Source organism: Rhinolophus hipposideros, assembly GCF_964194185.1.
Source record: "Rhinolophus hipposideros genome assembly, chromosome: 22".
Taxonomy (NCBI): domain Eukaryota; kingdom Metazoa; phylum Chordata; class Mammalia; order Chiroptera; family Rhinolophidae; genus Rhinolophus; species Rhinolophus hipposideros.
Genome location: NC_138068.1, coordinates 18,440,225 through 18,454,049, shown reverse-complemented (window position 1 = coordinate 18,454,049; position 13,825 = coordinate 18,440,225). Strand labels below are relative to the sequence as shown.

Here is a 13,825-nt window from a genome sequence, read left to right as displayed (position 1 = left end):
TGGACTGGAAGGTATCAGCTATTCCCTGTGACTTGAGTCCTTGCTTTGTAGCTTTGGACAAGTCTCTGCCCCTCTCTGCCTCGGTTTCCCTAATTCTGCAAAGAAAGTGCTGGGTTACTCCAGCCTGGGTGCTGTGTGTCCTTGGGCTGGTCCCTCAACATCTCTGAGCCATGGTTTCTTAATCTGGGGCTGAGACCTGCCTTCCTTCCTCACAGGGTGGCCTTGAGGGTCAAATGGAACAGACAAGTGTGGACACCCCAGCTGGGTGCATAAGAGGAAGTGGATGGAGGTCCTGGACATCTGAGGGCTTCTTTCCTTGAGATGGGCCTTGCCCCCTTACTCTGGGGCCCTCCCTCTCCTGCAGAGACGCCCACATGAGCTTGTGTCCCTACCTGGGTGTGCTTCAATGATGATACAATCGAGTTACCCTGCAGCCCGCATTGTGCTGCCCTCCCCTCAGTCCATCCAGAAGGGACCCCACCTGCTCTGGCTCAGCCTCGGTACCCCTCGCTGAGCCCTGCGTCTGGGTATATTCTTGCAGGTCCTTGGAGAGCTCCCCAAGCCCTGCTCACTCCTGGCCTCAACTTCTCCATCTTCAAAATGGGCTGAAGAATGTGGGTCAGGGGAAACTCAGAAGAACCAGGAGCTAGGGATTCAGATTCAAGTCCAGACTGTGTGACTGGGCAAGGGCCTTTCTCTTTCTGGGCCTCTGCGATGGGGAGGGGAGCACCTCCTGCTTGCTGTGTACCTTCTCAGGGTCGTGGTGAGGTCCAAAGGCAGCCTTGGATGGAGAAGCTCAGCAATCTATCAAGCCCCACCACCTCCTGTAGGGAAGGATTTCTTCTTATCTGGCAGTCAGGAGCCTCGGCCTGGCTGTGTGACCTTGAGCAGAGGCCTTTGCTTCTCTGGCCTCAGTCTTCCCACCTACACAGTAGGAATGGGAGGGGGCTGGACCCTATTTCCCAAGCAGCCCTTCCCGTTGTCCCCTTCCCTCCACTCCCCATGGACCCTCTCCCTGTCCCTGTTGGTTGCTTTGGATGTGAGGCCTCTGTGGCTGCCCCACCTTGTCCCCTGTCCCCAGCACCGCCTGGCTGTCCCGCTGTCTTCCTCGCTCTTTCTGCCTCTCTCTCTCACCACCCCCATCTCTGCCTCTTCTTTCCTGTTGGGCTCTCGCTTTCTCCTCTCTCCTCTGTGTCTCTGGACCCCCGCTCCAGCCACACCTGGTTCACATTCAGATGGCTGCACAGGTACTTCGCCCCCTCCCCACTCCCACCCAGGTCCAGGGGACCCGACCGTGCAGGGAGCTCCCCGGTTCCCATTCCCTCCTCTTCTTCCTCCTCCTTGTGGGGCAATTAGTGTAGAAGTGCCCCTGGGCACTGGGGCTCTGCCACCTCAGTCCCCTCTGACATGACTTGCTGTGTGATTTTGGGCAAGCCCCAGCCCCCTCTGGCCTCAGTTTCCCCTGTAGATGGGCAGGCTACAAGAGGAGGCCTGTAATTTTCAGCCGAGGAGCTCTTTAGGTGTGACCTGTGATTTGTGACAAAGGCAAGCATTGCTCTAGATTGCAGAGTTGGCACCTGGATTGTCACCAAGCCCCAAAAGGGCCATCCCCTGCCTTCACCCAGATCTCACCAGCTCCCAGGATTGGCCTTCCAAATCTCAGGGCTTGGGGAGGCTTTGAAGGTCTGATTTGACATCCATCTTGGGCAGGAATCTTCTCTCCTGTTGTAACTTGCTTGCTCCCCAGAGACAAGGAGCTCCCTACCTCCTGCCCAAGGCAGCTCTTGGCATCTTGAGATGGCTTAGTCTACTGTCTGAAGGGAAGCGGATTACTTCCCATTCCAGAACTCTGGCCCTGTGAATTCGGGCCTCAGGCTGACCGATGTCAGTCCTGTCACAGTCCTGAAGAAAGCCTGTCTGAGTCAGCTCTGGCCAAGAGGCATGTGGGCCAGGGAGAGGAAGAGTTCCAGGCCGGCTTGGCCTGGCAGGCTGTGAGTGGCCTGGTCTACTACTCCCTGTGCTCCTCTTGGCCTCAAGGGCACCCAGCACCGTACCCCTGAATATGGCAGGCACTGGGGCCCACTGCTGATGGCTCCCTTTTCCTTTGCTCCCTCCCTCTCCCCCTGCTCAGAGAGGGAGACTGGTGGCTGGCCCACTCACTCAGCACCGGACAGACAGGCTACATTCCCAGCAACTACGTGGCGCCCTCTGACTCCATCCAGGCCGAGGAGTGAGTATCGACTCTGGCTTCCTGCTTGCTCTCCATCGCTGCTGGTTCAGAGCTTCTCTCTGGGTCGGACGGGTTGGTCTGGCTGCCCAAGGCCCCCGCCACATTCCAGGGAGAGGCACTGTGGGTTGGCAGAAGCCTGGACCACCACCGCCATCTTCCTCCTTCCTCCCCCAGGTGGTACTTTGGCAAGATCACCAGACGGGAATCAGAGCGGTTATTGCTCAATGTGGAGAACCCGAGAGGGACCTTCCTAGTACGAGAAAGCGAGACCACGAAAGGTACGAGCACGCATGCTGGCCAGTGGGAACTTAGTCTTCTTGTGGGTTGTTTGAGCTGGGTGTTGCAGAATGAATAGGACTTCAGTATATGGCAGGAGGAGGTAAGAGCCCTCGAGGTGGAGAAAATGACGGCATCAAAGGCAGGGAGCTACGTCTGGGGAAGGTTGGGTTATCTGGGGAAGGTTGGGTTATCTGGGGCGGCCAGAGGTATAGCAAAAGATGACATTTAGCCTTTCTAGCCTCAGTTTCCTCAGGTGAGGAATGGACACAGGTTGTCAAGAGGACTGAGGATCGCACAGCAAAAGACTTGTTCTCAGGGTGGGTGCTGATACAATGTCCCCTGATTTCCCCTTCTTCAGGGGTCTCTGGGCCCGACTAGGTGCTGGGACATGGCTTTTCTCTTCCCCCCAATAGTCCTGGCCCCAGTTCTTCTCCTGTACCTTCCCCTAGCCAGAGAACCCACATCACCCACTGTCTCGCCAGCCCCTCTGCAAGTGGGTTGCAGGCACCTCATCACCATGGCAACAAAGCTGGGCTACTTCTTGTGGGCCTCAGCGGGAAATGGGAAAGCAGATCGTCTATGTCACACATGTGTATTTATGAGCAGTCGTGTGGCCGTGCACGCCATATGTGGGTCCAGGCATGTGTATGCATGTGGAAGTGGAATTGTCTGTGTGTTACAGCGTGGGAGTGAATTGTTGTGGGTTTGTCTTTGTGCCTGGGGGACTGGGATTGTGTACCTGTGTGAGCATGTGGCCACTGGGCACAGGTGTGCCTGCGTAAGTGCACATGTGGTCAGGGGCGGGCTTCAGGCTCAGGCCTGTGGCTTCCACGTGCACAAGGCCTGGGCCATCTGCAGGAAGTCATGGTTGCCCCACGCAGCTTTAGAGACCCAGGTACCCGTTCAAGTCCCAGCTCTGTGCCTGACTTGCTGGATGACCTGAGGCTAACTGCTTTCCCTTTCTGGGTTTCATTTTTCCTTCTGTACACAAGGTTTTAAGCCCCACCTAAGGACTGTCTAGAGAGCCCATGGGCTTCTAGCACGATGTCTGTATGCTACCTCCCAAGAAGGGCTATCTCTAGCCACTGGAGCCTCTGCTCCTGCTGCCCCTGCCTCTGGGGCTCGGCCTTGTTCCCTGATACCACCCCAGGCGTCTCTTGGGCTCAGGTTAGCAGAGGCTCTTAGCCAGGCCTTCTGGGCAGGGGCAAGCTTTTTCAGCCCAAAGCTTTTCCAGGCTCAAGGAAAGCAGCGAGGGGGGCTTATGGCTGGCCCAGCTGAGCCTTGGCAGCCTTCAGGCCACGTCCCGCACGTGGTCACCTGCCCATGATTGCCTCAGTCTTAGCCAACCACCAGCTCCTGCCTGAGCCTGGAGTCTTTAGGAAGTGGTGGAGCATGGACAGTGCTCCAGCGGGCAGACCCAGAGAAGGGAAGCAGTTAGTCTGGGGACACACAGCCACTTGGGCCATTCCTACATTCTCAGCAAGCATTTATTAAGCATCTACTGTGTGCCAGGCCCTCTTATATGTGGTCTCATTGGATCTTCCCAGCATCCCTAGGAGTGGCCCCATTGTGCAGAGGAGGAAACTGAGGCCCAGAGAAGGCAAGCAGTTTGTCCAGGTCACACAGTTGGGACGCACACTCAGTCTTCAGAGGTCTTGCCGGGGCCAAGGGTGCATGGCAAGGCTTTCTGGTCAGATGCCCCTTTACTGACTTGTCTCGGTGGCCGCCCCAGAGCTGGGTGCTCAAGGACAGGTTGGACCAGACCTTGCTTTACCCTGGGCCACAGGCCGCCAACTTGGCCTGCCTGTCCCCTCTCGTGTTGGATAGGCACAGAGTTGTACTTAGTGCCATGGCCTGTGGGGGCGACAGGCCTGGTGGTCACAGCTCCTCTCTGGCCCTGCTCTGCAGGTGCCTACTGCCTCTCAGTGTCCGACTTCGACAATGCCAAGGGCCTCAACGTGAAGCACTACAAAATCCGCAAGCTGGACAGCGGCGGTTTCTACATCACCTCTCGCACCCAGTTCAACAGTCTGCAGCAGCTCGTAGCCTACTACTCCAGTGAGTGACCCCCTCTACCTGGGGGCAGGCCTCCAGGGGGTGGGCGGCTGGGGCCCGGGCAGAGCAGGTAGCCTGGGCCTGGGGTTAGGCCCTCTGAGGGCATGTGGTGGGCGGCGGGGGAGGGTGCGGTGTCAGCTTCCGCTGCAGTCCCTGAGTAGGGGGCTTTGGGGCCAACAGGGCTGGGGCTTCTCTTATCCTGAGGATTTGGGCTCCTGCTCTCCCCCCTGCTTTCCCCCTGCCCCTTCTTCCTCTTTCTCCTTCCCCCCTCTCTCCTCCTCCCTCCCCATATTTTCCCTATTCCTTCCTCCCTGTGCTCTCTCTTCCCTGTTTCCCTTCATTCCTCTCCCCCACTGCCCCTCCCTCCTCTTTCTCCTCCTCTGCAGTTGGCTGGTGGGGAGGGGGCTGCCTGGAGGAGTGAGGAGGGAAGGGAGGGGGCATAGGCTGGTATCATTTGTCTCTGCAGCCCTAGGACCGGTCTGAACTGGTTACTGGGAGAGGAGGAGGGGGTGGCCAGATCGATTTCTGCGAAGAGGGAGAGAGAGCAGAGGGAGAGAGAGCGAGCCATGGCAGGCAGGCAGAGGGAGCGCGGGCTCCTGGTGCTTATATGTGCAGGCCGTGTGTGCAATAGTGTGGCTGTTCCACCTGGATGTCCGGGGCTGCCCAGGTGGGCTGGAATGTCATGGGCCTGTGTGAACCCATGTGGGCGGGTCTCTGGATACCTGTGCAGCTGTGGTGTGTAGCTGTGGCCTCTGTGTGCAGGTGTGGCCTATTCTGAGAATGCCAGCTACTTCGCCCCCCACACCTCCTTCCTCCTCCTCTGTCAGATGGGCCTCCTGACTTCCTGTAGGATCAGCCACTTCTTTTTGTCCCCTTGGCCACCACAACTGTTCCTTCTGAACCCTTTTCCCTCAGATCAAAACCCTCCAGGGGCTATCTTGGAATCTCAGGATAAAGGCCCCACTGTGGTTTCCAAGGCCTTGGATAGTCTAAACCCAGCCTTGGGTAGTAGAAACACTCCTTGGGTAGTCTAAACCTGGGGCCATCCTTCCCCCATTCACTTTTCTGCAGCCCCCCGGCCTCCTTTCAACTCCTCCAATCCAGCAGCTATTCCACCCTAAGGGCCTTTGCACAGGCGTGAAGCTCTGTGCCCTCTGCCTGGAGTGCTTTTCCCTAGTTAACCACTCACTCTCCTGCAGAGCCAAGCCCAATTACCACTTCCTCTGGGAAGCCTTCTAGGATTCCATCCAGCTTACCTGTATGCACAGCCCTCCTCCCTCACACACGTGGTCCGGGGAGTTGATCAAGGGAAATTGGGCTCCCCCTGGACTGTGAGCTCCCTGAGGCCACGGTTCCACTAGACTCATTCCCTATGGGGTCCTTGGCAACCGCCTCTCTGGGCACCCCTTAAAGTGTGATGAATGAATGGATGAATGACTCAGTGAGCAGATGCATGAGGCACTGTGGGCCTGTGTGGGGTGAGGGTGTGTATATACCAGTGTGGACGCCGGGCCTCAAGGGTATCCTGTGTGTCCCTGAAGTCTGTGTACATATAACATGTATGTCTGTACACACACACCATGGGACAGGGAGGCCCCAGGGTGGATGCCCAGCCTGAAGGCTACCCCTGTCTCCATTTTCAGAACATGCTGACGGCCTGTGCCACCGCCTCACCACTGTGTGCCCCACGTCCAAGCCACAGACTCAGGGCCTGGCCAAGGACGCCTGGGAGATCCCCCGGGAGTCACTGCGGCTGGAGGTCAAGCTGGGCCAGGGCTGCTTTGGAGAGGTGTGGATGGGTAAGGCCTTGCCCCTGCCCCCTCAGAGGAGACCACAGTCCCCTTGGGGGGACTTTGATGTCCCCACCAGAGAACCAGACAGATGTCCATCCCGTCTAGTGGCTCAAGGACCCCTTCCTCCCCTTTCCCTCCACCTCCCTGAGTCTCAGTTGCCTCTTCTGAACAGTGAGCTCTATTTTAAATAGATACTTACCCATTGGTAGCTGGCACCAAGATGGGGTGTGGCCCCCCCTACGCCTCTCAGACCATGGCACCTGTTTGCTAAGAGCTGCTCAGGGCTGGGCATTGCAACTCCCCAGCAACCTGCCGGGTGGTCTGGGTCCGGAGGCTTCACTCTGAGCCTCAATCCTCCCTACTGTAAAATGGGGCTGGTGATACGAGGCCCCTTGTGGGGTTGTGAGAATGCTGGCCCAGCACGCATGCACATCCGAGCTCTTAGCCCTGGGAAAGAAGGCCCAGCTCATGGAAGGAGCTCTGGGACGTGTAGGTCTGGCCTGGTCTGGGCCTATTAACCACTTCCTGTCTGACCCTGGAGAAATGGCAAAATCGTCCTTGAAAACAAACACCATAAAGCCCTGACAAAAGCCATGCCTCCACTGACTGATTTCTGCTGCCACAGCAATGAAGGAGGTTGGGGTGAGAGAGGCATGACAGTTGGAAGCCTGTGGCTTCAGCAGAAGGGTCACGGTTGTGCTGTCCTCAGGTTTCCTCAGGAGCCACAACATGCACTTGGCATTGCTGTCTGCACTTTCCTCCTTTCAGAGGAAGAGATGGTGGAGGAGCTCAGAGAGGGTTGGTGGGTGGAAGGCACTGCAGGGATAAAGGCCTGGAGGTGAGGTCAGGTCAAGTCAGGAAAGGGGACGTGTTGGCTTTGAGCTGCAGAGAGGGGAGAGGGATGAGAAGCCGGTTCCCAGGCGCTAAATGAGGCTGTGAGCAAAACCTGGGTAGGTCCACAGCCTCAGCCGTTCTGATGGCTGCAAGACTCACCCCTGGCTTGGGTGTGCGATAATGTCAGTGTGGGCGGGGGGGTGTTCTCACTTCTTCCCTGATGCTCTGGATAGACTCGTGAAGTGCCAGGTACAGATCCCCAGATGGGCTATGCCAGGAGGGCCACAGAGACAGGCCTGACCCCCAACACTTAGATGGAGACCCTGAGACTCGGAGGAATGGGCCCCAGGCCACACGTCAGAAAAGCCTCAGCCCAGTAGGGAAAGAACTTGGATTAAACACACTGGTCTAGAACACAGCTTCCCCCAAGACTCCACAAAAAAACCCATAATAATAAAATGACAGCTACAGCTCTTATTGAGCTCTCACAATGGGCCTGGCCGAGGACCTAAAATCTCATTTAATCCTCAGACAGCCCCACAGGGAGACACTATAGCAGTGCCATTTTCCAGATGAGAAGACTGAGGTTCAGAGAGGGGAAGTGACCCATCTACAGAGTACTGCCAGCAGGCGGCAGAGGTGGGGGTCAAACTCTGGCCCGTCTAACCTCCAAGCCCTTGTACTTAGTGTAATGCCTTACTTTTTGGGGAGTGCGGCTCTTGTGTAGGTGGCCTAGTTCTGAGACCAGCTCCACCCCACCCACAGCCCTGTTCATTTGCTAGTGCCTAAGGTACCTGCATTTTGCTTCCCAGAAGGAACATGGTCACCTAGGAGAGAGCAGTTGAGCTGGAATCATTGTATCCCACCCCAGGCAAATGTCCTGCTTTTTGGGACATTCCCTATAATGAGTCCTAATAACAACTACTATTTCTTGAGCATGTATCAGAGACTCAGTCTTGTAACAGCCCCGTAAAGAGTGTCATGTCATTGTGTCCATTTTACAGATGGGAGATCTGAGGCTTAGAAAGGGCCTGGGCCTTGGCTGGGCTTATCACATGGACAGAGAGGCCAGGGCTGAAATTGGTACCCAGAAAGATTCTGGGTCCCTGTGGGATGGGAATGGGGAGCCTCGACTGAGGCAGCCTGCATCTTCCCTATCCAGGGACCTGGAACGGCACCACCAGGGTAGCCATCAAAACTCTGAAGCCAGGCACGATGTCTCCAGAGGCTTTCCTGCAGGAGGCCCAGGTCATGAAGAAACTGAGGCACGAGAAGCTGGTGCAGCTGTACGCCGTGGTGTCTGAGGAGCCCATCTACATCGTCACAGAGTACATGAGCAAGGGTGAGGCCTGGTGGCCAGCACCAAGATGCACGGCCCTTGCTGGGCCACCTCTGAACCAGGGTGTTCACCACAGGGCAGATAGGGACGTGCTTCACCACCCCCCCCACCCCGCCCCAATCTAGAATACGCCTCTTTTTTTTTTTTTTTTAAATTAGTTTCTGGTGTACAAAGCAATATAATAGTTAGACATTTACACCCCTCACAAAGCAGAATATATCTCTTTAAAGGTGGAACAGAATAGAGCAAACTTCTCATATCAATGGCAAGTTAAACCAAAGGTTGCCTTTCTTGTTTTATTTTGTTTTAACAATTTCCCACCATGCATCGTGTCTCCCCCAGTTTGCTGGTTTTCTAAAGCCGTTTATCATTTTGGGGCCAAAAGAGAACTCCCCCAACCCTACAGCAACCTCAGTCCCTGGCTTGACCTTTACTTACTTTCAAAATCAATTATTTTTCAAAATTCTGCTCTTTGGGGGCGTAATTTATATATGATAAAATCCACCCATTTTAAGTATCCAGTTCCATGAGTTTTAAAGAATAGATACTCTGTGGATCTCTTACCAATCAAGGCATAGAAGATCTTCGTCACCCCAGAAAGCTGCCTTGTCCCCAGTCCCAAACCCAGGCATCCACCGAGGTACTTTCTGTTATCCTAGATTTGTTTATTCTAGAACTTCATTTACATCCGAAGTTCTTCCTGTTGTGTGTATCAGTAGTTTGTTCCTTTTTTTTTGCTGGGTAGTATACCATTGTATGGATGGACCACAGTTTCTATTCATCCAGGGGTGGATATTCTGTTATCTCCCATCCCTCTTTTTTGAGTGACAAATGCTGAGTGTGACTTTGTTCAGACATGGGTTTACATAAAATCTTCAGTGGTTAAAGTGAGGTGAGCCGACCCAAGCGGACAGGATCTGGGAATCACTGCTTCCTGGCTCAGGGAGGACAGAGGGGACTAGAGCTGCTTTCTCTCTGCCCAGGGAGTTTGCTGGACTTTCTCAAGGGGGAGACAGGCAAGTACCTGCGGCTGCCTCAGCTGGTGGACATGGCTGCTCAGGTGAGTCAGCCCCTCCTACACTTTGGCTTGGATCACTCAGACCCACCTGGCTCAGCCAGCTCTGGCCTCTTGAGTGCCCCCTCTAGGAAGCTTGCTTTGGCTGCCCCCACACTTAACTGGTCTCGCCACATGTATTACTGGGACCACTTATAGGTGCTGTGAGTGGTGGTTCTGGGCAGAGGAAAGAACCCTTACCTGGGCATCAGGAGTCACTGACTTGCTGTGGGACCTCAGGCCTCAGTTTTCTTCTCTGTGAAGGTCATTCAGTCACTCTACAGACATATATTAGTACTTGCTTGCTGTAGACGGTACTCAACAACCATTTTTTCACTTGGTCCCTATAACAATCTGGGGAGGTAGGATGGCTGTTATTCTATTTGATGGATGAGAAAACTGAGCCTCAGAAAGGGGACTTAGGACAGCTGGCAGGACCTGGCACCATTTCTCTCGGGCAACTGGGCCTCTTTTTTATGGTCATCCCACTTCCCTGATTGTCTTGTGCTTCCCCTTTGCCATTTGTTCTTTGTGCTGTGTTCCTTCCTACCGAGTGCTGGTCCTACTTTTTGTGCCAATAGTTATTGTAAACTGACTTCACTTGCTTGAAGAACTGGGAAGGGCAGGGTGTTTGGTTGGCTCTCCATCCTGGGATCACCTCACCCTTGGGCATGTGCCCTATGACGTGGGAAGGACATGAGGTGGCCCCTGAGCCACGCTTGTGGGTTTTGTCTGCAGATCGCCTCAGGCATGGCATACGTGGAGCGGATGAACTATGTCCACCGGGACCTCCGTGCTGCCAACATCCTGGTAGGAGAGAACCTCGTGTGCAAAGTGGCTGACTTCGGGCTGGCTCGACTCATTGAAGACAACGAGTACACAGCCCGGCAAGGTGGGCAGGGTCCAGGCAGGTGCCGTATGACCTTGGAAAGTCATGCGCCTTGTCTGAGCCTCAGTTTCCTCATCTGTCAAGTGGGCATGCGAAGGGTGCCTATCTGGCAGAGCGGTCATGACATTCTGCTGAGCGTCCCCTGACTTTTCTTGCTTCTGCAGGTGCCAAATTTCCCATCAAGTGGACGGCTCCAGAAGCCGCCCTCTATGGCCGGTTCACCATCAAGTCGGATGTGTGGTCCTTTGGGATCCTGCTGACAGAGCTCACGACAAAGGGACGGGTGCCCTACCCTGGTAAGCGGGCACCCCATGGCCCGTCTTTGGTTTCTGAATCACTCTGCCCTGGTGACCTTCGACAAGCCACACCCCCTCCCAGGCCTCAGTTTCCCCATCTGTATAGAAAAGAGGTTGACCATCTGATCTTAGGCTCCCTCTCTCTGGGCAGGGCTTCCAGCCTTGGGGAGGGGCTTAGCCTGGGTCACGCCTGCCCTGTCCCCATTGACTTCCCCCCAGCCCCGCTTTCCTTCCCAGAACCCGCCTCACTCCTGCCTCTGCCCACAGGGATGGTAAACCGAGAGGTGCTGGATCAGGTGGAGCGGGGTTACCGGATGCCCTGCCCTCCCGAGTGTCCCGAGTCCCTGCATGACCTCATGTGCCAGTGCTGGCGCAAGGAGCCAGAGGAACGGCCTACCTTTGAGTACCTACAGGCCTTCCTGGAGGACTATTTCACATCCACCGAGCCCCAATACCAGCCTGGAGAGAATCTATAGGGAGCAGGCTACAGGGCCAGACTGGCTTCTCGGCTTGGCTCTGGGGCGAGGTGGCTCCTGATGTGGGGTCCTGCCCGCCTCTGCCGGCCCAACGGTGATCTTCTCTGTGGGGCTGAATTGCCAGTGACGAGGCCCCTCCCTCTTTAGTGGCACGGATGGGCGTGGGCCCTAGGGCGGCCCTGAGGGCGGGGTCCAAGGCTGACAGAGTGACTGCGTCCTGGCTCCCAATCCAGCCACATGCCTCCTCTCTGTACTCCTCCTGTACTCCGCGTGACTTGACAGGAGGAACTGGGAAGAAGGACTGGGGCTAAGGGCTCCCTTTTCCCGGCCTCAACCTACTCCACACATTGGCCCCTTCCCACTTCTGCGCCGCCCAGGTCTGTCTCCAGAGCTGGCCAAAGAGCCTTTCCAAAGAGGAGTGATGGGCCCTTGGCCGGCGGCCTGCCGGCCACCCTGCCCCTTGCCATCCATTTCTGAATCACCTGTTGGTGGAGGCCATTAGGTCCAGACCCCTCTGCCATGGCTCCCAGGCTTTGCAGTCTGAGGCCTAGACTGACTTGATCATGGTGGGTGGGGTGGGCACCCCCCTCAAATCTTGCCCTTCTTAGACCTGAGGGACCCTTAGAGATCATCAATTTTTTTGTCCCCATATTACCCATGGGGAAACTGAGTCTGGAGAGGTGTTGTGACTTGCCCAAGGCCCCAGAGTAGTGCAGGGTTGAGGTGGGATCAGAACTCGGTGCTCCCTCTGTTTTCCTCAGGAACCAACAAGTTTGTCCTCAGAGGCATGGTGGACAGACTGGCAGCCCAGGGGACACGGGGCCTGAGGATGGGTTAGAGGTAGCAGAGAGTCCTGCTGCTGTTTTCCTCTTAGTGGGACTGTTGTGGGGGGAGAGAGTGGAGGTGGATGTGGGGATGAGCTAGGAATGAGGGGTGAAGGGGCAGATACAGAGACGCAGATTTCAATCAGAATGTGGGTGGGTTTTGACTTTCAGGGCTAGCCAACCGTGAAAGGGAGTGAGCTCCCAAGTTCTGGAGGTAATCAAGCAGAACTAGAAGATCCAAGTGGTTGGGAGGCTCTGGTCCTGGCCTCGGGAGGGAACCCTAGGTCCTCCTTTGCCCAGTTTGTCCTGTGTCATTTCAATGCCTGTCCCCTGCTCTCCTCTCCATGTGGCACCCCTTAACTCACGAGTAGGGAAAGGAGCGCCTAGGCTGCGGTGGGAGGAGATGAGGGAGTCCAGTGCCACACACCGGGACGGGCTCTGTGACCTGCGGTGGCCCTTGCTTCCTGTCTGGGATGCAGTGTCTGCCTCCATATATGGCCAGGCCTCTGTACTTACTCCACTCCTGTCCAGACCCTGTGGCCTGGCATTACACAGGCAGCCCAGCCCAGGGCATCAGGGGACTGTGTTGGCCCCAGCTCTGCTGTTCAGCCTTAGGGTATGTGGTGGCTTCTTCCTGGGCCTCAGGGTACCCCTCTTCAAAGGGGTGGCTGACAGTTTGGGGTGTCTTGCCAAGGGCCCTGTGTGTGTATGTGTATGTGTGCACGTGTATATTTCTCCATGTGTGTCCATATTTAACATGTAAAAATGCCCTTTGCTCTGTCCCCTAGATACATTGTACATTTCACCCCCAGCCCCCATCATAGCAATAACATTCCTGCTGCCAGGGATTCTCGAGCCAGCCAGGCCCTGCCAGCGGGGAAGGAGGCCAAGCGGTGCCTGCCTATGAAATTTCAACTTTTGTTTTCATACATGTTTATTACCCAAGTCTTCTCCTGTCCATCCCCGTCAAATCTGGGCTTGCTCACCACAGCGTGCTCTCCAATCCCCTTCCCACTGCCCAAGGCCCTTTGTATAAGGTGCCCTAATACTGTCATTTTTTAAAAAAACCTGTGTTTTGTAGATTTCAGATGACTATGCAGAGGCCTAGAGGATGCCTGGCTCTGGGCCGGGCCTGGGGTTCTGCATTCACGGCCCAGGCTTGGCGGGGTGGGGGTATCCAGAATTGGTTGTACATACTTTGCATATTGTCTGATTAAACACAAACAGACCTCAGAGTTCGGCCAGTGGTTTATTGAGCATCTACTGTGTGTCCGAGAGTGAGGGGGTGGGGGCAGAGGTGAGCACAGACTGATCAGAGGAGCCTTTGTGCAGCCATCACTGGAGGCTGGAGGGCTTCAGGCCAGGGCGTGGCGTGATCAGAGTGGAGACGACCCCTTCAAAATGTGACTGTGTGTGCACCTTTGCGCTTACATTTAGGGAGTGAGCACGTCTGGCAGAAGCTTTGCCTGTGTTTGAGATGCGCCAGGTAAAGCCCAGGACTCCCAATATGTGAGCAGTTCAGGGCTCCGATGCCCTGGGTGGATGGTGGCGGTTGACACTCTGGGTGCTGAGTGGCGCTGTGTGGAGTTGTGGATGAGCTCACGGGGTAATGTGGCTGCGGGTATGAAATCTGTGTGTTTCCTAGGAGTGCTGTGCTGGGCGGGAGGTGGGGCTGGATCAAGACAAGTCCTGGGTACTCTGGAGAAAAATCCCAGACCCTTCCTCTCCTCCTCCTTTTTCCCTGACCACCAACCAA

The 13,825-nt window shown here is 55.7% G+C and overlaps 1 protein-coding gene across 4 annotated transcripts in view; it reads left to right on the top strand.

Moving 5' to 3' along the window:
* SRC (SRC proto-oncogene, non-receptor tyrosine kinase) overlaps positions 1 to 13,304 on the top strand; it is a 52,384-nt gene extending 39,080 nt beyond the window's left edge. For 2 of the 4 annotated variants that reach the window (XM_081033446.1, XM_081033447.1), the window contains exons 7-16: positions 1,215 to 1,247; positions 2,132 to 2,230; positions 2,405 to 2,508; positions 4,418 to 4,567; positions 6,208 to 6,363; positions 8,354 to 8,533; positions 9,514 to 9,590; positions 10,323 to 10,476; positions 10,638 to 10,769; positions 11,037 to 13,304. In XM_081033446.1, coding sequence (XP_080889572.1) covers positions 1,215 to 1,247; positions 2,132 to 2,230; positions 2,405 to 2,508; positions 4,418 to 4,567; positions 6,208 to 6,363; positions 8,354 to 8,533; positions 9,514 to 9,590; positions 10,323 to 10,476; positions 10,638 to 10,769; positions 11,037 to 11,245 — 1,294 coding nt within the window. In that variant the 3' untranslated portion in view covers positions 11,246 to 13,304. The remainder of the gene's footprint in view (positions 1 to 1,214; positions 1,248 to 2,131; positions 2,231 to 2,404; positions 2,509 to 4,417; positions 4,568 to 6,207; positions 6,364 to 8,353; positions 8,534 to 9,513; positions 9,591 to 10,322; positions 10,477 to 10,637; positions 10,770 to 11,036) is intronic. The other 2 variants (XM_081033449.1, XM_081033448.1) reach the window with 1 other exon arrangement.
* The last annotated feature ends 521 nt before the right edge of the window (positions 13,305 to 13,825 follow it).